General features: G+C 40.2%; 1 protein-coding gene across 5 annotated transcripts in view; it reads right to left on the bottom strand.

The window, feature by feature from the left end:
• mecr (mitochondrial trans-2-enoyl-CoA reductase) overlaps window positions 1-23,764 on the bottom strand; it is a 52,622-nt gene that overhangs the window by 20,629 nt on the left and 8,229 nt on the right. For 2 of the 5 annotated variants that reach the window (XM_080211473.1, XM_080211471.1), the window contains exons 1-5: window positions 20,705-20,879; window positions 15,877-15,974; window positions 13,857-13,988; window positions 9,246-9,389; window positions 4,614-4,716 (exon numbers count right to left, since the gene is read on the bottom strand). In XM_080211473.1, the coding sequence (XP_080067599.1) occupies window positions 4,614-4,716; window positions 9,246-9,389; window positions 13,857-13,988; window positions 15,877-15,974; window positions 20,705-20,862 (635 nt within the window). In that variant the 5' untranslated portion in view covers window positions 20,863-20,879. Of the gene's footprint in view, window positions 1-4,613; window positions 4,717-9,245; window positions 9,390-13,856; window positions 13,989-15,876; window positions 15,975-19,544; window positions 20,548-20,593; window positions 20,669-20,704; window positions 20,880-23,764 lie in introns of those variants that run through there. The other 3 variants (XM_080211475.1, XM_080211472.1, XM_080211474.1) reach the window with 3 other exon arrangements.

The following is a 23,764-nucleotide window of genomic DNA, read 5'->3' as shown; positions in this document are numbered from 1 at the left end:
CTGTCACCCCCATGTCTACCTCCATCTTCACTAGTTTTCTTTCCACTTTGGGTATCACCCAGAATCGGTCTGCTTCATTCTGCACAGACAAAATGTTTAAATTGTGTCTGTTCAGTCTGCAGACTGTTTCATCTGCAGATCCCATAGACATCTTGTCCTCATCTAGAACAAAGAACAGCACAGGAACAGACAGGCCCTTTGGCCCTCGCCGATCATGATTTTTAGCAAGATAAAAATACAATTGTGGACAAAATTATGACTTATTGGATTGGAACAGGATTGCAGGCACTGTCTAAATTGTTGGTAGACAACGAGGTGGGTGGGTGGGGGTGAACTTGCAAATGATGAGTTCCAAGGTATGTGTGAAAAGTTAAATATTGTGGGGGTGCACACTGTAGCTGAAAGCCCATTCAACAATAGTCTCTGTGAATGGAATCATGCAGTAATAGATGACATGCTGCAAGAAGTTTTGGCCAATCAACAAAGCTGTAAATTGCAGATTGCATCAGTGTTGACAGTGTATGTGAAAATTCATGACAAATGGTAGGGGGCTATAGTCAATACCTATTGGTATACGAGAGGAATACAAAGTTACCATCAGTATTGACGGCCACTCCTCTGGCATTAGAAGGGACAAGGATTAGTTCCATTTTTTCCACCCATGTGAACGCCATTCATGCAGGGGTAAAGACATTCATTAAGGTTGAGGTTTCAGAAAGGATGTGACAAGCCCCAAGGCATTGCATAAAACCTTCGGGGTACATTTCTAAAAAAGGGGATATGGTAACTATAAAATAGAGGGCCTAACAGAGTGAAAAGGGCCTGGTATATTGGTAGGGATGGATGGCATGGTAGTTATACTACAATACGGTAACCAGACAGTGCGAATCCACTCTTCAAGAGTAATGGGAATTGATAATGAATTTGGAGCATCTGAATAAGATGTAGAAATGCAAAAATCACCCTGTATCTCATACGCATAATTGAGTAACTATGATGATCAGACAACTATAGACGAGGGGAATGTGATGACCAGCTAATCAGGCAGGAGATGAAACCATTATTTCAAAGACTCAGTTACCCAAAATGGGCACAATCATATTGTATATAACTGAAGTGTCAAGTGAATGAAGGGATGCCACTATAATCAGAAGAGCAGGAAAAGCCTCAGGAAAATATAAACACTGGCTCAACTTTCAAGAGCAAGGGCAAAAATGAAAGCTATAGATTGGAAAAATGGGATGGAAAGATGGAAGCCAAAAAAGTGTAACTTAAGTTCTGATGATGAGTCAGTGAGCACTTGTGAACAGTCTGCTTTGTCCCATTGGTGGGTTTGCACAAAGAAAGTTTTGCGAGATGAGGCTTATAAAGCAAAGACCAAATCAGTAGCACGTGGGTATGAGAGATACTTGGAGGCAAGAGACATTGGGGTTGATTCATCCACAATGGGGAAAGTGACACTGAAAATCTTTTTCGCTGTCCTAACTTTTTTGCTGTCTAATAATCGGAAATGTAAATTGACAGACATCAAAGAAGCATTTCTCCAGGACGAAGTATTTCAAAGAAAAGTTTTTCTGAAGCCACCCTAAGAAACAGATAATACACAGGGACAGTTGTGGAAACTAATGTGTATACAGATTGAGTGACACATCAAGGGTTTAGTATTTTTCTGTATGCTGTATTGCTGAAAACTGGCTGTGTCCAGCTAAAAGTGATCTTGCAATATTCTATTGGAAATCTGAAGTAAAATTGGCAGGCTTTCCATGATGCATGACGATGACTTCCTAAGGGATGGCATAGAAGAATTTGAAAAGAGGCTAATTAATAGGTCAAAGATGGAATTTAAAGTAGGGAGTCAAGTGGCTAGGGCTTTTCGATATCTTGTCTTGATGTACGACAAAACAAATCTGGGATAACAATGAATCAACAGGGACATCTAGACAGCATTGATCCTATTTCCATAACCAGGGAAAGGTCGATGAGAAAAAGAGGAATTGACCAATGAAAACGAACTGACTTGTTGAAGAGTATGACAGGACACTTAAATTGGCTATGCATGCAGACAAGACCTGATGGGATGTCCTAGAGCTAAGTAATATGTTGAGATGTACTTCAGTCAGAGAGATCTTGAAGTCAAATAAAATTTTAAAAAGCTGAAACCAGAGGAACGAGTAATTAAATTCCTGACATTGGGAGAACTGGAAGATATGAAGTCAGTTGTAATGTTTCACATGCCAATATACCAGATAGACATTTGAGCAGTGCCAGTTTCATAATATTCTTGGTAGGTAAGGAAGGAAAATGTTGTCCCTTGCCTGGGAAACAAAGAAAATAAAAAGGGTGGTCAAAAGTACATTGGCAGCCAAAACCCTAGCGTTAATGGAGGCAGTAGATATGGGGAGATGTCTGTCTAATACATTAACTGAATTATTTTTCAAGGGAATATCACAAAAGAAGGTACCAAATGAGTGTTATGTGGACAATGTTCACTCTACAAAAGTGTAACAGAAAAGTGACTGAGAATTGATTTAGCGAGCATTAAACAAGCGCTGAAAAATAAAGAGGTTTTGAAGCTAAACTGGATTGGTGCAAATCTACAACTATCCAATTGCCTTACTAAAAGGGGTGCAGGTACCAGTAAATTGTTAAGAATACTGGAAGATGGTTACCTAAATCTGTTACAATGTAACCAATGGAAACATGTGCTGGTGGTCAGCTGACCCAACAGACAATGTAACCAATGGCAATGTGCTGTGGTGATCAGCTGACCAGGTATAACTAGAAAGCAGTGGGAACTGGGGAGAGCACTTGTAGCTCAAGTGGTGTAATGAAGTTTCTTTATTAAACAATTACTTTGTAAAGTTGGCTTTTTTTATTGCTTTCTACTTGGGTATTCTTACTGCCAGATAAACACCTAATACCAGATACCAAGCTATCTCCTAACACTTTATTAAGAAGTGGTCCAAATTTGCAATATTCTGCTAATTTCTGCATTCTAGCCAAGAACTCAGTGATATATTCTCTGAGAATTCCCAGTCACGTTGAAATGATATCGCTGGGGAAATACAGGGAGCTTTGGATTGCAATGGTTTTTTACCAGGTCTATTAGCTCATTAAAAGTTTATAAGTTAGGGACATCAGACAGGTCAACCTTCTTATCACACTAAAAGCATGCTGTCAACAATATTTCTTTACTCATTTCTCATCTCCTTCAATGTTAGCATGGAAAAACTCAGGTATGTGCTCAGTATATTGGACCCAGTTGGTGTCACGGGGCTCAAGTCTCTCGAAAAGAGGCAAAAGGGCCTTTTCATACCAGAGAAGATTCTTGACTTACAGGAGTTGTCTGGAGGGAAAGATGGGGGTAAATAAATTTTCCTTGTCACCAATGTCGTAATTCAACCAAATGCCAGCCTCCTCTCACCAACTCTCTTTATTGTGCACCAAAGGTAAGGGCCGCACCTGTGACTTACAGAGAAGTAGCTTTCACCTCAGGATCTACAACAACAATCTGAATGGAGCAACAGGTTTTAAAATTCCTGCTGACCGCATCCCACTTCCCACTGGCCGAGCCTCTGCTCGTTCAATCAGGCAGTTTGTACTCTATGAAGCCCATGGGGAGATCCCTCCCCCCACCCACTGTGGCCTTCATAACAGAGGTTATGCTTCATTGGTACAGGATAATGGTGAGGTCACATCTGGTGTACTGTGTACAGTATTGCTTAAGGAAGGATGCAAATGCTTTAGAAGCAGTTCAGAGAAGATTTACTAAACTAATGCCAGGAATGGATGGGTTGTCTTATGAGGAAAGGGTTGACAGGCCAGGCTTCTATTCATTGGCATTTAGAACACTAATGTGTAACTTGATTGAAATATTATGACCCGGAGGAGTCGTGACAGGATGGATGTGGAGAGGATGTTTCCTCTTGTGACAGAACCTAGAATTAGGGATAAATGTTTAAAAATAACGGCGTCACTCATTTATGATAGAGATAAGGAGATTTTTTTCTTCTCAAAGGGCAGTGAGTCTTTGGAATCCTCTCAAAAGAAGTTTGAATATTTATAAGGCAGAGGTAGAGTGATTCTTGATTAGTAAAGGGGTGAAAGGTTATTGGAAAGAGGCAGGCAGTTGCAATCAGAGCAGCCATGATCTTATTGAATGGGAAGCAGGCTCAAGGGGGTGATGATCTGCTCCTGCTCCAAATTGATATAATTGTATGATACTAATCCATTTTGTAATCTTATCTGATTTGATGGGGGGGCGGGCGCGGAAATGTCTATAGAGTATGCGTTTAAAAACGCAATCTCATTTCTTCAAGTCCTTCTCACTAATGCAACAGATGCTGATTCTGGAGGAGGCAAATAAATTAAAATGCACTTAACGCTCAGTACTGAAATACCTGCATCTAGCTTCTGACCTACTAATACCACTATAACTTGGTGAGATGATGCTAAATAGACTGTTGTTTCCAACTGTAACTCCACTTGAGCAATCAGTCCAGTTTTCAGAGAATTAGAGGATCAGCCATGATCATATTGAATGGCGAAGCAAGTTTGAAGGGCTGAATGGCCTACTCCTGCTTGTATGTTTCTACAGGTGGAGGCAAACTTACCTATTTCTGATAACATTAATGGTCTTCAGTCCCATAGCTTTGGCTATCTGAATTGTTGCTTGGCCGACACCACTATTTGCAGCGTTCTGTATCACAGAGTCACCTGTAAAACACCGGAGTGTGACAAATCTCCACTCATTTTTCATATGTGATTCAAACAATGCATGCACAATCTGCACAAAATGTGCATTTTTAGATTTCAATTTCTAATCTGCTATACCCACAATATCTTAGATGGCAGAATCTGATAAAATATAACACCTTCTCTCCTACTAATGGCTAATTGATGTAGACATCAAATCTAGTAAAATGAAAAACCAACAGCATCAAATTTGTTAATAATTCTCTAACTGTGTTTGTATAAATTTCTATGAAATCCTCTCTTACTGTTCTAAATTCCAAGGAATATAATCCTAACTAACTTAGTCTCTCCTCATATGACAGACCTGCCATCCCAGGAATCAGCCTGGTAAACCTTAGCTGTACTCTCTCTGTAGCAAGGACAGCCTTCCTCAGATAAGGACATCAAAATTGCATACAACTCTCCAGGTGTGGCCTCATCAATGTCCTATACTATTGCAGCAAAACATCCCTATCCTCAAATTCTCTTGCGATGGGGGCCAACATACCATTTGCCTTCTTTACTGCCTGCTGTACCTGCATGCTTACTTTCAGCAACTGATGCACGAGATCTCCAAGGTCTCATTGAGTGTCTACCTCTCTCAATTTATACCCATTCAAGTAATAATCTGTCTTTCTATTATTGCTACCAAAGTAGATAACCTCACATTTATCCACATTGTACTGCATCTGCCATGCATATGGCTACACAGTCAGCCAAATCACACTAAAGCATCTCTGCATTCTTCTCACAGCTTACCCTCCCACCCAATTTGGAGATAATACATTCAGTGTTCTCTTCCAAACCAGTAGTATATAATGTGAACAGTTGGGGTCCTAGCACAGATTGCTGAGGAATCCCACTAGGCACTGACTACCAATCAAAAAATATCCATTTATGCCAACTCTTTGTTTCCTACCTACTAACCAGCTTTCTCTCCATCTCAAGACATTATCTGCAATCCCATGTGCTTTAACTTTGCATAGTAGTTTGTTATGGGAGACCTTGTTGAAAACCTTCTGAAAGTCTAAATCAGGGGTCTCCAAACTCTGGCCCACGGGCCACATTCGGCCTGCAGCAGGTTGCATCCGGATCGGAGTTTGGAGACCACTGGTCTAAATGAACCAAATCACTGATTCTCCTCAGTCAACTCTACGAGTTACATCCTCAAAAAATTCCAATAGACTTGTCAAGCATGATTTCCCTTTTGTAAATCCCTGCTGACTTTGTCTGATTATATCACTGCCTTCCAAATGCCAAGTTATGAAATCCTTGATAATAGACTCTAGCAACTTCCCCAGCATCAATGTTAGGCTCGCTGGTCTACAGTTCCCTGTTTTTCCTTTACCTTTCTTTTAAAATAACGGGCTTACATTAGCTACCCTCCAATCTGTAGGAACTATTCCAGCGTCCAAAGAATTTTGGAAAATAACCACCAATGGATCTACTATTTCCAAAGCCACTTCTTTAAGTGGGATGAAGATTATCAGGACCTTCAATCCCATCAATTTCCCCAAAACTATTTCTCTATAAATGCTGATTTCTTTCAACTCCTCACTAAAGCAAGTTTTGCCCAGCACTTCTTGTACATTGCTTCAGTCTTCACAAAGGAAAACATGAATAAAGTACAAATTTAATTCCTCAGCCAGTTCTTTATTCCCTGTTTTGAATTCTCCCATTTCTGATTCTAAGGGGCCTACATTTGTTTTTGTCAATTTTTTTTTCTTTACATATCAATAGAAACTTTTACAATCAGTTTTTAATGTTCCCTGCTAGCATACTTCCATACTCTATTTTTCCCTTCTTCATCAACCCCTTGGTCCTCCTTTGCTGAATTTTAAATTGTTCCCAATCCTCAGGCATTTTCTTGCCAATGTGTGTGCTTCTTCCTTGAATCTGATACTATTTCTAATTTTCCTTGTAAGCCATGGTTTGGCTAGAATTCCCTTACCACTCCTGTGCCAAACAGGAATAAACGACTTCTGGAGTTCACTTTTTTTTTAAATGCCTGCCATTGCCTGTCTGCTGTCTTTCCTTTCAGTAATGTTCCCCTGACAGTCATGGCCAATTCACGCCTCATATCATCATAGTTACTTTTGAGATTCAGGACCCTGGTCTCAGAATCAACTACATTATTACCCAACTTGACAAAGAATTCTACATATTATGGTCACTCATTTCCAAGGGTTCTTTTACAACTAGATTGCCAACTAATCCTTTCTCATTGCACAACACCGAGTCCAAGATGGCCTGTTCCCTTGTTGGTTCCTCAACATATTGCTCCGGAAAACCATCCTGTATGCACTCCAGAAATTCCTCCTGTATTGTATTGTGACTAATTTGACTCTCCCAATCTATATGCAGATTTAAGTTGCCCATAATCACAGATGCTCCTTTAATACATGCATCCCCGCCAACTCAGAAAGGCCCACTGCCATCCCACACTTAAATGAGTGTCAACTGATAGCACGTGGGACTTCTGTCCACACTTGTAAGGAAGTCCCGCTTTTCCAGCCCATGGAGGCACAGTAGGCATGGGAATGGCTAGATCCCAGACAGAATCCCATCCATGCTTTCTTACGTTGCCCTCCACCCACTTCAAAAACCACCAGGGGTGGGAGCATAAATTTCTGGCCCAAGAAGGAAATTTCACCAGGAGTTCAAGATAACTAACTCGGCGTGATGGTTCAAAGTTCATTGTGATCAATGGGCCATTTCTTGGTCAAATTAGAATGGCATTACACTTTACTTACCCAATGATGGTGACTTTTGAATGTTTTCACCTTCCATGTTCCCACTACTGATACATTTAGCTTCAGTTCACCAGATACAGAATCTGGTGCAATGGTGAGGCAACGATTACATCTTCCTCAATGTCAAGAAAGCGAAGGAAATATTTGACTTCAAGAAGCGTAGTAGAAAACATGCCCCTGTCTACATCAAGGGGAACGAATTAGAAAGGGTCGAGAGCTTCAAGATTTTAGGTGTCCGGATCACCAACAACCTGTCCTGGTCCTTCCATGCCAACACTATAATTAAGAAAGCCCACCAATGCCTCTACTTTCTTAGAAGACTAAGGAAATTCGGCATGTCAGCTGTCACTTTCACCAACCTTTTCAGATGCACCATAGAAAGCATTCTTTCTGGTTGTATCACAGCTTGGTATGGCTCCTGCTCTGCCCAAGACTGCAAGGAACTACAAAAGATCGATCCATCACGCAAACCAACCTCCCATCCATTGACTCTGTCTACACTTGCCGCTGCCTCAGCAAAGCAGCCAGCATAATTAAGGACCCCACACACCCTGGACATTCTCTCTGCCACTTTATTCTGTTGGGAAAAAGATACAAAAATCTGAAATCATGTACCAACTGACTCAAGAACAGCTTCTTCCCTGCTGTCAGACTTTTGAATGGACTTACCTTACATTAAATTGATCTTTCTCTAGCTATGACTGTAACAATATGCTCTGCACTCTCTCATTTCCTTCTCTATTTCTGTATAGCATGCAAGAAACAATACTTTTCACTGTATACTAATACATGTGACAATAATAAATCAAATCTTATAGTTCTTACAGAGGATAATTCAACTCATTGTTTCAGCACTCAAATTCTCACTTAATTTCTTAAATTATTTCAGTCCAATAAGTTCTCAGTGTTAATATCTTGACCTCATACGACAAACCACCGAACAAGGGGAAAAAACCATGGTGCTGACTGATACTGAGAAACTGAGAGAGAAGAGCAATCAATCTGTGACCCGCAGGAAGAAACACCAGGGCTGGGTAAACATGAGAAAGCTCAAGCAAGTCAAAAATCAATTCATCTGAGTTCAATTATCTGAACATGTGCTAACTTTATGAATAGACCGGAGGTATGAAAAGCAGTTAGTATGTTGATGTACAATCATCTCCTCATAAGCTCAACTTATAAATATGCATTCGTACAAATATTTTCTGTATATATGACATGGTAATTAATTAGGCTAAAATAATAATTTTCCACATGGACAACTTGAGGTTAAGGTTCCCATTCTAAGTAATCATACAACAGAATCCCTACAGTGCAGAAGGAGGCCATTTGGCCTAGCGAATCTACATTGACCACAATTTCACCCAGGCCCTATTCCCACAACCCCAAATACTTACCCTGTTAATCCGCTGACAATAGGATCAATTTAGCATGGCCAATCAACCTAACCAGCACATCTTTGTACTGTGGGAGAAAACTGGAGCACCCAGAGGAGATCCATGCAGACACGGGGAGAATGTGCAAACTCCATGCAGACAGTGATCCGAAGCCGGAATTGAACACAGGTACCTGGCGCTGTGAGGCAGCAGTGCTAACCACTGTACCACCCTTTAAGGCTACTCACAATACCAATCATATCTGAACAATTGGTTTACCGCAAATAAAAACATCAGAATTCATAGGCAACTAGAAGGGTCACTAAACTAAACTTAGTGACCAAGATGTGCTGACAGTTTAGAACTGAATGGGGATACATACCAGGTTTCAATGTCTCAAAGTCACACAACATTCTATAGGCTGTGCATGGGTTGACACCCAAGGTCGCTGCACACAGAAGAGGGATGTTATTTGGAACTTTAATAAAACAATTCATATTGCCCACTGCTTCTTTTCTCCAAGTTCCTGTAAAAATAACACACTTTAAAACACAGAATCTAGAACAAAATTGAGAAAGTTTCTAATTAATTTGCTAGCTTTAATAATTAATATGCATTCACGATTCATTTTTCTCTACTGCCTATTCGGATGCTGAGCAAAAAATATATATTTTCCAAATACTCAAACAAAGACTAGTGTTAGTGGAAATTCATTCTTCAAGGTTTTGTTGTGCACAGGAAAAGGAGGTGTTAGCAATTGAATATTTTAGGTTAGTGTAGATACCAAGCATTTCTGGGTCAAGTATAAACTGGGTAGGGCTCTGTAGAAATAAAGATACATCAACTCTGTTTCAGATAGTATTTTAATCCCAACTCAAAGTAATCACTCATCAATGCACCAGAGCAACACCAGCCACTCAAAGACTGTATGCCAAATGAAGTGTAAATCTGTACGTATTTTTGCACGGAAACTTTAAACTGAGGAACTGAGAAACTCAGGAACTTTATTGAGATTTCCTAAACTCATGTGATCTCATGTAGATAGTGAGCATGGAAAGATGATTATAGCCCGTCAATTAGAAATGGTACTATATCTTCTAGCTTACGCTTCTCCTCAGGCAGAGAGATGTTAAGTGTTTATACTGTCCTCCTGGTGCTGTTGTAGGATAGATGCAAAAAAAAAATCTGAACTGCAAAGGGGATTCAGTACTCAAAGTGTTAATTTGGCTAGAAAATTTCCTGTATAAACAGTCACGTCGCCTACAAATGCATTTCTAAAAACTGTTAAGGTAGTTTAAGGCAATTAATTATTTAAGTATCCAATGACGTATTTTCACAGATACCATCAAAAAGAAAGTAAATCAATAATTGCAAATTATGGGATTCTTACACTTTAAACTATCTTTGTATGCTAATACAGAAAAAAACTGCTCAATATCATTTGGAACAAATACACATTACGCTAATTAAAACTAGATTTTTACATGAGTAAATTTAACTTAAAACAAAACTATTTTTTTGATTCATTCGTGGGACATGGACATCACTGGCCAGCCAGCATTTATTTCCCATTCCTAGTTGCCCGAGAGCAGTTGAGAGTCAACCACATTGCTGTGGCTCTGGAGTCACTTGTAGGCCAGACCGGGTAGGGACGACAGATTTCCTTCCCTAAAGGACATAGTGAACAAGATGAGTTTTCCCAACAATTGAGAATGATTTCATGGTCTTCAGTAGACCCATAATTCCAGATATTGTTTATTGAATTCAAATTCCACCATCTGATGTGGCAGGATTCGAACCCAGGTCCCCAGAAAATTAGCTGAGTTTCTGGATTAACAGTCTAGGGATAATACTACTAAGCCGTCACCTCCCTCAAAGCTAGGTGAGTACATCAGAGAGAAAGAGTTTAGAAGGATAAGTTTGTTAGGTTTATAAGTATACCTATAAGTATTCCTGCATGCAGTTTTGGTCGCTGCACTTACGCAAGGATATTTTGGTCTTGGAGGGAGAGCAGAGGAGGTTTACTAGGCTGATTCCGGAGTTGAGGGGGTTGAACTATGAGGAGAGGCTGAATAAACTAGGCTTGTACTCGTTAGAGTTTAGAAGAATGAGGGGAGATCTCATTGAGACGTATAAGATGTTGAATGGGATGGATAGGATAGAGGTGGAGAAGCTCTTCCCGCTCAGAAAGGACAGTAGGACTAGAGGGCACAGCCTCAAGATAAAGGGGGGTGCGGTTTAGAATGGAGTTGAGGAGGAACTTCTTCACTCAAAGGGTGGTGAATCTCTGGAATTCTCTGCCCGTTGAAGTGGTGGAGGCTGCCTTGCTCAATATTTTTAAGACGTGGGTAGATAGGTTTTTGATAGGCAAGGGGATTAAGGGTTATGGGGAGAGGGCGGGAATGTGGAACTGAGCCACGACAGATCAGCTATGATCTTATTGAATGGCGGGGCAGGCTCGAGGGGCTAGATGGCCTACTCCTGCTCCTATTTCTTATGTTCTTATGTTATATGATGAAGTAAGAGGAGACTCAGGTCGAGCATAAACAGCATAAATCTTTTATGGATAGAAGGCCTTTAAGACTCTGGGCAATTGAATTAGAATCAAAGTGGGAGAAATGAACACTTGCTACACCTGATACAGACTGATACTATGCAATTTTGGTTTGGGTTCAAGTACCCGTATTTATAGGGAACAGTCAGACAACTTTCTGGAACCTTCTATTTTCAGTAGGCCTGCCAACCATGCCACCCACCCACATTAAGTTATGGGTCACGCAAGGTAGATTCTAAATGCATGGGAAGGTAAGCTTGTTGAGGGATAAGGATCACATATACATAAGTGCACACAACGCTTTGTCTGAGGCAGTGCAACTATTGTGCTTTATGCAGCCTTAGATATTTTTATTTATGTATTTTCTAATCAAAACTGGGAAAGGTTTCTATTTTATCAAACTTTACTCAATTCAGGAGCATAACTACAAACGGCATTTCATTAAAAACGTGAAACTGTTTGTTTGAATAATTACAGCACGCATTTAACTAATGGACTGCTATGCAGGCAGCGATTTTAAATGCTGTGGGAACAACCAAATTACATCTCCTTAGTTAAGATTGATGTTGAATATACCGCAGCACCATTTAGAAGGAGTGATTACTTGGTGCACTGGCCAACACTGCTCTCTCAACTAAAACCATAAAAGAACAGATTAACCTTGCATAATAATCATCCACTTGAATAATCTGCATGGAGGATTTAGTTTCCACATTTGCAAACAAAAGTAATCACCACTCCAGCAATTTCCCTTGATGCTGTTTTCATTCCACCCACCTGCACCACTCATGGTTCCACCTGTCGATAATGCTTTTTAATCCTATCTACAACATTTAATCCCTCAGAATAGCAACACATTTTCAGCGGGAATACCAAAGAGTATTGAGAGAATAAGCATGCAAGCATAAGCTGGGAAGAGTAGGGCAGAAGACAGGATGGCTTGGAGGTGGTTGGGGGTTGAAAGACAGGGAAAATTGCAGGAAAATTTCCAGTGTGATTTGTAGGAGAAGGAGGAATGGTGATAGATCCATGCATGCAATGGGGAGTAAGGACAGAAGACTGCCAAGTTGAACCAGGGATAGAAGGGGAGAGTGCAATCCATATAACTGTGAGAATCAGAGGGTTAAAAAACAATTATTGAGTTTCAAAGAAAAAAGCAAAGCACAAGTTCACAATAATTTCTAAATAATTCAAAGAATACATTATGTGAAATTAAATACTAATTGTTGCCACAGTCTTCCAATCTACAAGTCATAGAATACCTACAGCTCAAGTTGCGACAAGCTTTTTCTCCACAGGACCGTTATGGACACATATTCAGGGTTTTTTAAAGCTCTCAGCAATTTTGAAATTTATTTATTTGGCTAATTTTCCAAGTTGAAATGTATGGATTAATTAATCAGTCAAAGTTATAACAGCTGTCGGCAGGATCAGTGTTCAGAATGGCTGCTGTGTGTGCTTTTGTAAAAGGCACTGCAAAACAATTCATTGCCTTTTTAATGCTTCTGAGGGTCATAATAAAGTGTTATTTAAATGCAAACCTTCCTATTTCAACTCTTTTAAAATGACTTCCAATTAATTCTGTAAAGAAAACTGGGAGGGGAGGAGTAGCTACTTTAGTAGAGTATGTACATAAGTTTGTCATCGATTGTCTCTATGAGGGCAAAGAGAGTCAAACTCTGTTTTGATTGTGAAGGTTCTACCACACTCATTTGAGGAGTTGTCATGGCTAGAAAAATCACCCAGCACACAAGGAGAGTGGGAGGGAAGCCTGACCATTTTTATTACTAAGAGGGGATTTAGGGGAGGGATGTAAACAGGCAGGTCCCATTGGGGTGGTTGGGATTTAACCAGTGAAAATATTCTCAGCATGCTGAAATGCCACATAGGAGGTCAAACAAGCTGTTTATACATGAGCAGGAACAACAGACTTTCAGTGTCATTAGAGTTCACCTTTAGGATGGCTGAAACTCACTGATCATGAAAAAGATCCAAAGGAAATTCTAAGTTTGGGTTATTGAATGACAGGATTTATCCAGGGTCAGTAAGATTGGCAGACTCTTGCAGGCAGTTTCAAATTAGCCAACAGTCAAATCGTGTAAAAAGTTCCTGTGTATTTACATAATTAAGAACAGAATTTCTTGAGTATTTCAATGACACTGGTTTGATCAGAGTCCACTTGTCAAAAAATCAGCAGCCTTTTCCCACGCAGAATAAATTGTTACTCCCTTTGAAACTTGATGTTCTTGCATCTGTCTGGATGAGTGCAAGATGAAGAACTTTGAAAGCATGTCTCTTATTTCAGCAATATTTCAATAAATTAAGTTGCAAATCATTGACTGGAGAAACAGTGATTGATTTTAAGTCTATATACTTCAAACAGCAGCAGCATATTATTTCTCACATCATATTTGAAATGAAGTGAACAGAGAAACTTACCCAGTCCTGCATCAGATGGTATCACCCAGTCTCCTGGTTTCAAATTAGTTACTTTGCTGCCTACGTCCAGAACTTGTCCTACTCCTTCATTTCCTCCAACTGCTGGAAGATCAGGGAGAATAGGGTAGATACCTGCAAAAAGACACCCACATGATACAAGGTGTGAGTACACTGCATTCAACTATTACTATTGCTTTGTTAACTCATTAGCCCGCCCAGCTGTATTCTAATACAAGCAGAGGGAAAGTGAGTCACTTTCCGCTGTTTTTTCAAATTCATCTGTGGGACATGGGCGTTGCTGCCTGGCCAACATTTATTGCCCATCCCTAGTTACCCTAGTTGAGAGTCCACCATATTGCTGTGGCTCTGGAGTCACATGTAGGCCAGACCAGGTGAACATGGCAGATTTCCTTCCCTAAAGGACATTAGTGAACCTGAAGAATTTTTCCAACAGTCGACAATGATTTCATGGTGATCAGTAGATTCTTAATTTCAGATTTTTTTTTACTGAATTCAAATTCTACCATCTGTCATGGTGGGATTCAAACCCAGGTCCTCAGAATATTAGCTGAGTCCAATTCCACTTTCTGTTGAGAAATGGTATGCTCAAAATTATTTCCAGAGTCTCCAATTATATATCTTTCTGTTCCAATGTACTTTATTGATTCCTTTGCTTGGTTTGGATCTTCATCATCATTTTCTGCATATACTTTGGCAAAGATACATAGCAGATTGGCTTCTTTGGTGTCAGGATTTGTTGTAATTATGGCCTTAGGAATCATTATGGCAGTTATGCTGTGCAAAAGCTACCATAATTTACTCAAACATCAGCTGTGAACAGTACTGTTTCTCTGGGTATCCCTGTCTGTGCAAGCTATATAGATTCATTATACCCACAGTTCATTGGGAATGATGGTACAGTTTCAGCAAGCAGTCTTATTTCACATCATCATCCTTTACCTTTGTCTGCTCTTCAATCTCCACCTTGAGATCACATATAACTGCTGATTGATCCACATTTTTTTCTACCTTCACCGGTTTTACATTGTACTCATCTGCCTCCATTTGTCTCTTCATTAACTGAGATTTGCAACTATCCACCTGCCTTCGTAGTATTAAGACTTCCTGCTGCTGCATCTCAGGTTGAGCATCTGTCAACTTGAGTGGATTAAGCCTTTTCTTTTTGATTTCTCCTCCTGTCTCAACCTGTGGCTTTGTGATTTTTTTACTCCATTAAAGACTGACTTGCTCCCATACCTCTTACGCACTCCTCCTAGTACACAGGAGTAAAGCTTCCCTACACAAATAAATTCTCTAAAGAGATGTGGCATTCACTTTTTAACCAAGCCTTGACCAGGCTGCACGTTATTTTGCTCCTACAGCTACAGTCTCCTTTACTAGTATAACAAACCTCACTGGCTTATCCTGTTTTACCACAATAGTCTTCCAATTCCTTGCAAAACAGCAAAGCCAATGCTTCATGCGATTACACATTTTGCTTTTGAGGTTGAAACACTAAACGTAATCAATTTTCAATATAGATACTTATCTATAAATCAACTGGAACTGCTTTAAGCAACTTTGAGCAACAAACTTTACTTTTAAAACAACTTATTATAGGAAATCAAATAAAAGATCAAACTACTCAACAGGTCTGCTGTCAATTGAAAAAAAAATAGGCTAATCATTCCCTTTCAGATCTTGCTATATATTTCCAGCAGTTCCTTTTTAAGGTTCAGGAATAATGTTCTTTCCCAATATTTTAAACTTAATCTGTATTTGAAGATAATTGTGATTTACTGAATTCAGAAAACATATGTATCTTGTAAATCACAAATAGTTCAAGTGTATTGCTGAAAACACTCAAGCTCAGAAACAACTGGCGGGATTTTACGGCCTCGTCGGCCCAAAACCATAAAAACCTGCCCGAGGTCGACAGGCCTTTGCGCAGTCCATCCCTCACCCACTCAGATCCCCACGGCAGGCGGGAGTTAAAGTTCCAGCCAATGTCTCATATTACCTTGCACCATGTTGATATCTGATGGATTGATGGGTGCTGCTAACATTTGGGCCCTAATATCAGAATCATGAAGCTGAGGCACTTTGTAGGTTTCAAGCCTGCAAAAAGAGAACAGAACACTTCACTGATTACAAAGCACTGATCTACTGAAGAATCCCTACTCCAGCTTGAATAAACTATTTACAAGCCAGGATTTAAAAGGACAATCTAGGTTTTTGTAATTTATTTTTCTATAACGTGCAGACCAACATTAAACAGAACAGAGATGTAACCAAAAATGCCTAATCAATATAAAAGCAAAATACCGCAGATGCTGGAATCTAAAACAAAACTTGAAGATGCTGGAAAATCTCAGCAGGTCTGACAGCATCTGTGGAGAGAGAATAGAGCCAACATTTAAAGTCTGGATGACCCTCCATCACAGCTAAGGCGAAGGGTCATCCAGACTCGAAACCTTGGCTCTATTCTCTCTTCACAAATGCTTTCAGACCTGCTGAGATTTTCCAGCATTTTCTGTTTTGACTTGCCTGATCAATAAACTGACTGACATCACTCAATTATTGTTGAACATGTTATATGACCTTCATAACCTATATATTCAATAATCTTGGATTAAAGAGTCTCTTAATAGATTACATTTTTGGAAATTTAAATATGTATTACAGTATGAGATTTCACGAAACAAAGTTCTTTTTTCCCCAAGAGGAAGCAATAGACTTCATTATTTAATTTTTCCTGAAATAGGTATTTACAGGTGGCATGATGGAGTGGTGGTGGGGCAGACCAGGCTGATGGGAGCCAAGTACTGTTTCCGTCAAACCTTCTGAGGTTGCCTTACGTGTATGTTTTTAAAGCAGAGTGCTGAGAGCTTTATTCTGCACATAAATGAGCTATATCTGATTTAGCACTACAGTCAACAACGGATGTCCAAAACAGGAATTATTCCCACTGCCATCTTGCCTGATGGGCATCAAAAATTATAAAGCTGTCCTGTATATTGCTTTCAAATGTTTAATGCATTCCCATTCAATGAATCAAGTTTTTAAGCTTTTGTTTCAGATACTGTTATTTGTGTGGTTGAGCAGCAGTCGCTGAAACAAATGCGGACAAAACATGTACATATGTTAAATTTACTGCACAGAAAAAAATATCTGTGGAAGAGATAGACCCTATAATTTAAAGGAATAAAGAGTAAAGGAACCTGTGTATACGTGCAAATCATTGAAGATGGCAAGGCCGATTATAAAAGCTGTTAATATAGAATACAGGATCCTCAGCTTTGTACATTGTACCTATGGCATCTTTACGTAAGAACAACTGCCCTTGTCCCTGTAGCCCTGCAAATTTTTTCTCTTCCTGTCCAATTGGAGTACAAAAGGAAGTTATACTACACTTGTATTAAACACTGGCTTGGCCTCAAATGGAACTTTGGATCCAGTTCTGTGCACCACACATTAAGAAGGATATAAAGATATCAGAGAAGATGTAGAAAAAATCATGATATTGTTACGTGGATGAAGACCTTGAATTACTTGGATGGATTGGAAAAGCTGAGACTTCTTCTCAGAGAAGATTAAGAGTAGATTTGGGAGATGTCCAGAATTGTGAGGGATTTAGAGAGGGAGAACTTGCTCCCTTTAGTGCAAGGGTGAAGAAACCACAGGACCCACAATATAAGTTGACTGGCAAAAGAACCAGTGGTGGCATGAGGAAAAACTTTGTTTAGACAGCAAATGGTTAAGATCTGAAATGCTCTACCTAAAAGGCAGATTCAATCATGGGTTTCAACAGAAAATTGGACAGGAAGAGAAAACATTTGCAGGGCTACAGGGACAAGGGCAGTTGTTCTTACATAAAGCTGCCATAGGCACAATGAGCTGAATGGCCTCATTCTGTGCTATAACCACTCAATGGTTCTATAACATGCTATGCACAAACCATGAAACAAAGTCTGAACCAGAGTCAGATTATATAAAGACTAAATTACAATGTTAGAAGAAACATTTATGTCTGTTATACTGTACAATATGCAGCTTAGCAACATGATTGGTTTCTGTATTCTTTTCTCAGATGGGTTGTCCATCATACTGAATCAAAATGTTCTCTCTGCTGGGTTTTCTTACTATTTCTTAATTTGCCCAAGAATATGGAATCACACGTTTAGAGCAATAATATAAGGCCTCTTCTGGTTGGGGGAGGGAAATATCAAGGTTCTACACATGACTATTTCCCTTACATTTGTGCTGCAGAATACAAACAAGTATAATATTAGCAGAATTAGAATCAACCTCTAACCATTCAGCATAGAAGAATGTAAAAATAGAATAACATTTATGAGCACCTTGGATGCTCATGAGGGAAACTGCAATTTCTACTACTTTAATTGTTAAAAATCAACCACTCCACAGATTTTCCCTAAAGCATTAGAGTCAACTTGCCCTGTTTTTATTCAGCTCTGAAGGTAAATGCAAAAAGTGTAGGCATCTGAATAATCAAGCAATTGTCTCTGTTGCAACAGCTACGTGAGAGCTAGTTGGAAGCAGAGATCCGTTTAATGTAAACAGCAGTCACAGATACTCCAGGCAGTGATAATGTATCTCTCGCTTCATCCTGTAATGGACAGATATGACCTCAATATTCCAAATCTCTGGTGGAGGTAAAAAGTAAATTGCTCAGCATGTAATACTCTTTAAATGTCTCAAATGTACGTTTGGTACTAGCAATACATGTCTGTCTGTTTGATTACCAAATGATATATTTTTGTCCAAAGTTATGTTACTATCTCTCAAAATAGGCAGTGTCACCATCAGATTTTTACACTATTTTGTGGTGGGTATGGCAATGCTGAATGATTTGGTTGTATCATTTAGAGATCAAAGTGAAATTGTGGAATCAATTTTACATTATTAAATACAACTGACATTTGAAGCATGTTATTTTGTTCTTCCAGCACATTAATGATGCTGCTGTGAATTGGAATGTTGCGTAAGACCATGGAACAGAATTACGCCACTCGACCCATCAAGCTTGCTCCGCCATTCAATCATGGCTGATATTTTTCTCATCCCCATTCTCCTGCCTTTTCCCCAAAACCCCAATCCCCTTATTAATCAATAACCTATCTAACACTGTCTTAAAGACACTCAATGACCTGGTCTCCACAACCTTCTGTGGAAAAGAGTTCCAGAGATTCACCACTCTCTGGCTGAAGAAGTTCTTTCTCATCTCTATTTTAAAAGATTGTCCCTTTTACCTGAGGTTGTACCGTCTGGGTCTAGTTTTGACTACTAGTGGAAACATCCTCTCCATATCCATTCTATCCAGGCCTCGTAGTATCCTGTAAGTTTCAATAAGATTCCTACTCCCACATTCCTTCTAAACTCCAACATTCCTGATACAACAAGCTCTTCATTCCAGGGATCATTCTTGTGAACCTTCTCTGAACCCTTTCCAAGGCCAGCACATCCTTCCTTAGATATGGGACCCAAAGCTGCTCACAGTACTCCAAATGGAGTCTGACTAGAGCCTTATACAGCCTCAGAAGTACACCCTTGCTCTTGTATTCTAGACCTCTCAAGCTGCATTCTAACATTATATTTGCCTTCCTAACAGCCGGCTGAACCTGCACATTAACTTTAAGAGAATCTTGAACAATGATTCATAAGTACCTTTGTGTTTCTGATTTCCTAAGCATTTTCCCAGTTAGAAAGTAGTCGATGCCTCCATTCCTTCTTCCAAAGTGCATATCCTCACACTTTTCCACGTTGCATTCCATCTGTCACTTCTTAGCCCACTTTCCTAACCCCTGTTTCCTCAATACTACATATTATCAAACAGGTTACTACATATGTATGATTGAATTTGGCCTTGATCCATCAAATTTAGAAATGGAGCATCCCATCAACCAATTGATGAACATTTTATACTGTGAAATTTAACCTTGTAACTGTGAGCAAAAAATGTGGGTTTAAACCCATAATCAGGATTTGAGCACATAATCAAGCTTGACATGTTAGTGCAGTACTACAGGGGTGGGGATAGTGCTGCCTTTCGGATAGATCAAGTCAGAATAGCGAGTTTCCTTCCCTAAAGGGCATTAGTATCAACAGGCTTTTGGGACAATCTGACAACATCATAATTTCCCACTCAAGCTACCAGGATGTGATTTGAACTCGATGTTACTTCTTCAGTGATCTAACCACTCTATCAGTGCACCTGTCTTTCCAGTTCAATGGGTGCCAGCTGTCACTGGCATCATGCACTTGTAATCATTCTAGACAGCACAGTGGTTAGCACTGCTGCCTCACAGTGCCTGGGACCCAGGTTCGACTCCCAGCTTGCTTCACTGTCCGTTCAGAGTCTGCACATTCTCCCCATGTCTGTGTGGGTTTCCTCCAGGTTCTCTGGTTTCCTCCCACAGTCTGAAAGACATGCTGCTTAGCTGCACTGGCCACGCTAAATTCTTCTTCAGTGTACCCAAACAGGCACCAGAGTGTGGCAACAAGGGGATTTTCACAGTAATTTCTTTGCAGTGGTAAAGTGAGCCTACTTGTAAAACTAATAAGTAATAAATAAACTAATGTGCTGGCCAGTGAGGCCTGGCCTAGGTTCTTTCAGTAAGAAGTCTCACAACACCAGGTTGGAGTCATGACTAGGTTCTTTCCCCAGCAGAATTACTGTGATCCTAGCTTGTGCCTCAGAATTAAGTCTCCCTTACTGGAATCTGAAGAGAAAACGCTGCAAAATTTCAGCGGGTCTGATAGCAGCTGTAAGGAGAGAAAAGGAGCTGAGATTTCGAGTCCAGATGACCCTTTGTCAAATCCCTTACTGGATCACGCGGAGCGGCTCCCCGTGTTTGTGGTAAACCAGAGCTTCGCACCGACCCCGTGCCGCTGCTGAGCTGGCCAAAGTGCGGCTCTGCAATGGGCACAAAACCCCCCGGCTGAAGGAGGCCCGTACCCGCTCACAGAGCCGCCGAAACGCCATGGCGCCGTTACTCAGGCAACGACCGGGCAGCGCCTTCTGATGACGACACTGACAACGGCGGGCGCGGTGTTATGATGTTTCAGACACCTGAGAGGATTTAATTTTTTTTTAGAAACATACAGGATATATATCAATACTTTTCAAATAAAAATTCTGTTTTCACTTACAGTTTTCATTTTTTTTTACTGCTGTGAAAAGCCAGCAATTTACAACAACAACTTTCAAAAGCTCCCCGGATGGTGATAACGGTCATCTCCCAAACTCCTGAACCAGATGTCGAGCCGTAGGAGGAGATACTCGGAATTACTGGGTTAATAGGGAGATTTTTTGAGGAAGAGGTGTTGAGTTTTATGGGGGGAATCTCAGAGCTCAGTCTTAGAATTTGGAAGGCATGACCAAAAGTGGCATAGCAATTAAAGTCGAGGGATGCTAAGAAGTCGAGAGATTCTGCAGGGCGAGAACTGGATATAAGAGGTTATAGAGATAGGGAGTAGCTTTAAAAAGCTCAAATTTTAAAATTGCAGCTGAAATGGCATACAATATAACACCACTGTGTAGTCTCACCATGTATTTGATTTATTATTGTCATATAGAGTCACAGAAATTTACAGCATGGAAATGTGCCCTTCAGTCTATGCCACCTTTTTTTAAAAACCTCTAAACTAATTCCAACTGTCCACATTTGGCCCATATCCCTCTATACCCATCTTACCCGTGTAACTGTCGAAACACTTTTTAAAAGACAAAATTGTACTCGCCTCTGCTACTACCTCTGGCAGCTTGTTCTAGGCACTCATCACCCTTTAATTGCCTCTCTGGACACTGTCATATCTCTTCCCTCTCACCTTAAACCTATGCCGTCTAGTTTTAGACTGCTCTATCTTTGGGAAAAGATGTATTGGGATACAGTGAAAAGTATTATTTCTTGTGCACTACCCAGACAAAACATACTGTTTATGGAGTATATGGGGGAGAGGGAAAGGAGAGGGTGCAAAATGTAGTGTTATAATCATAGCTAAGGTGTAGAGAAAAGTCAGCTTAATATAAAGTAGGCCCATTCATGTGTTTGTGTAGGTTAATGTTTTCAATTTTCATCTTTTGCACGAAAAAAATCTCCAGACACTTCAAAAAATTGGAAAAAAAAGGACGCTGAACCCAACAATGAGCAATTACAAGTAGTAACCAAAAGTCTGATCAGAATGAGTTTTAAAGGAGATGAAGATTTTAAAAAAAGCTTTAGGGATTAAATGCCAGATTTTGGGGCCCAACAACTGAAGGCATGGTCTTCAATTGCGGACAGGGTTGGGGGTGGGAGTAATGTGCAGTAAGTCAACAAATCAGAAAGTTTGAGAAAGTTGCTATTTAGGGTTGTGGAAAATTATAGAGATGAGGGAGGCATGAAGGGGCTTGAATAGAAAGATGAGAATTTTAAGTACATTATGTGAGACCAAGAGCAAATATAGGTCTGTAAGCACAGGGTTAAATGATATAAGAAAAGATACAATATGTGAATTTTGGATGAGTTGAATTTTATAGGCTCCTAAGTTTATTGAGGAAGGAGACTAAACAGCTATAGGCAATTAGGCTCTTTGAAGTAGCAATGGAGTTGTACTTTTTTTCCAGGGGAATTTCTGAGGGGCTGTGGATATTGAGGGGTACAATTAAGTAGTTGAAGATGACCTTGTCAATGATTAAGTGAGAAGCGCAACTATGGGTGATGGCATGGCTGAGGTGATGGCATGAACATAGAAAGGAATGTTTATGGAGAGAGAGATTTAGGAGTTAACAGAAGGAAAGGTGAATAGAGATGAATTTTTGAATCATTAAGGGTACAGAACTATTCAGTGCAAAGGCGTAAGAAAATATGGGGTGATTATATTTTAAAGAGAAACTCAGATTGGAATTTAGGGGAGTTGTAGATATTGAATATTTTTAGGGAGAAATGAGAGATGGAGCAATGTGAGGTGTTGAAAGCAGAAAAAGTGCCTGAGGAATATGAGTAGGACTTGTGGAAAGTGTGACTTAATCATAATGAAACAGTGCTAGACCAACTGTTTGGGCAAGGCCATTGGTGGAACATACAGCCAGGGAGGGAGGCTTCAGTAATCAGCATGGTGTTAGCACCAATGAGCCGATTTTCAGTCAATGCCACCCAGCTCAAAGTTATAGCTGGCGAGGATCTTACTTGTGTGGGAATAGGCATTCTTGAGGGAAATGCAGAGAGGGATAGTGATTGTTGAGCCCAAGAGAACAATGGTGGGTTAGATTAATTAGGTTAATCTCAGGCAGGCAAGCTGGGCAGAGAAGTTGGCAAGAAAGGTTGATACAGTTGAGATGTTGATCAAAACCAAACAACAGCATTACCTTGTTGACAGAGAATGGCAAGCTAGGTACAAGGGTAACTAGGTTTATTGAAGGGATATTCAAGCCTGGGACAGTGGCAGTAGAGTGGAAAGGCAGAGGAGTAGGGATGGTTTGCATTGAGATGAAGGAAGAAAATGACATGGCTGAATGACAGGAAGCAGATGAGATAAGAGATAAGGGGCCATATGATGGGATGGAGTCAGTTTGGAATATGAAAAAAACAGTATCCAGGTTCAAACGTAGTTTGTAGGATTATAGAATCTACAGTGCAGGAGGAGGCCATTTGGCCCATCAAGCCTACACCAACAACAATCCAACCCATGTAACCTATCCTATCCCTGTAACCCTCCTAATCCCCCGACACTAAGGGACAATTTAGCATGGCTAATCAACCTAACCTGCACATCTTTGGACTGTGGGAGGAGACTGGAGAACCCGGAGGAAACCTACACAGACATGAGGAGAACGTCACCTGAGGAATTGAACCCAGGTCCCTGGCACTGTGAGGCAGCAACTGTGCCTCCGTGCCACCCATAGT

Source organism: Carcharhinus amblyrhynchos, chromosome 24 (assembly GCF_965287045.1).
Source record: "Carcharhinus amblyrhynchos chromosome 24, sCarAmb.v2.hapA, whole genome shotgun sequence".
Classification (NCBI taxonomy): domain Eukaryota; kingdom Metazoa; phylum Chordata; class Chondrichthyes; order Carcharhiniformes; family Carcharhinidae; genus Carcharhinus; species Carcharhinus amblyrhynchos.
The sequence above is the reverse complement of the archived record's forward strand: the minus strand, read 5'-3'. Positions and strand labels throughout refer to the sequence as shown.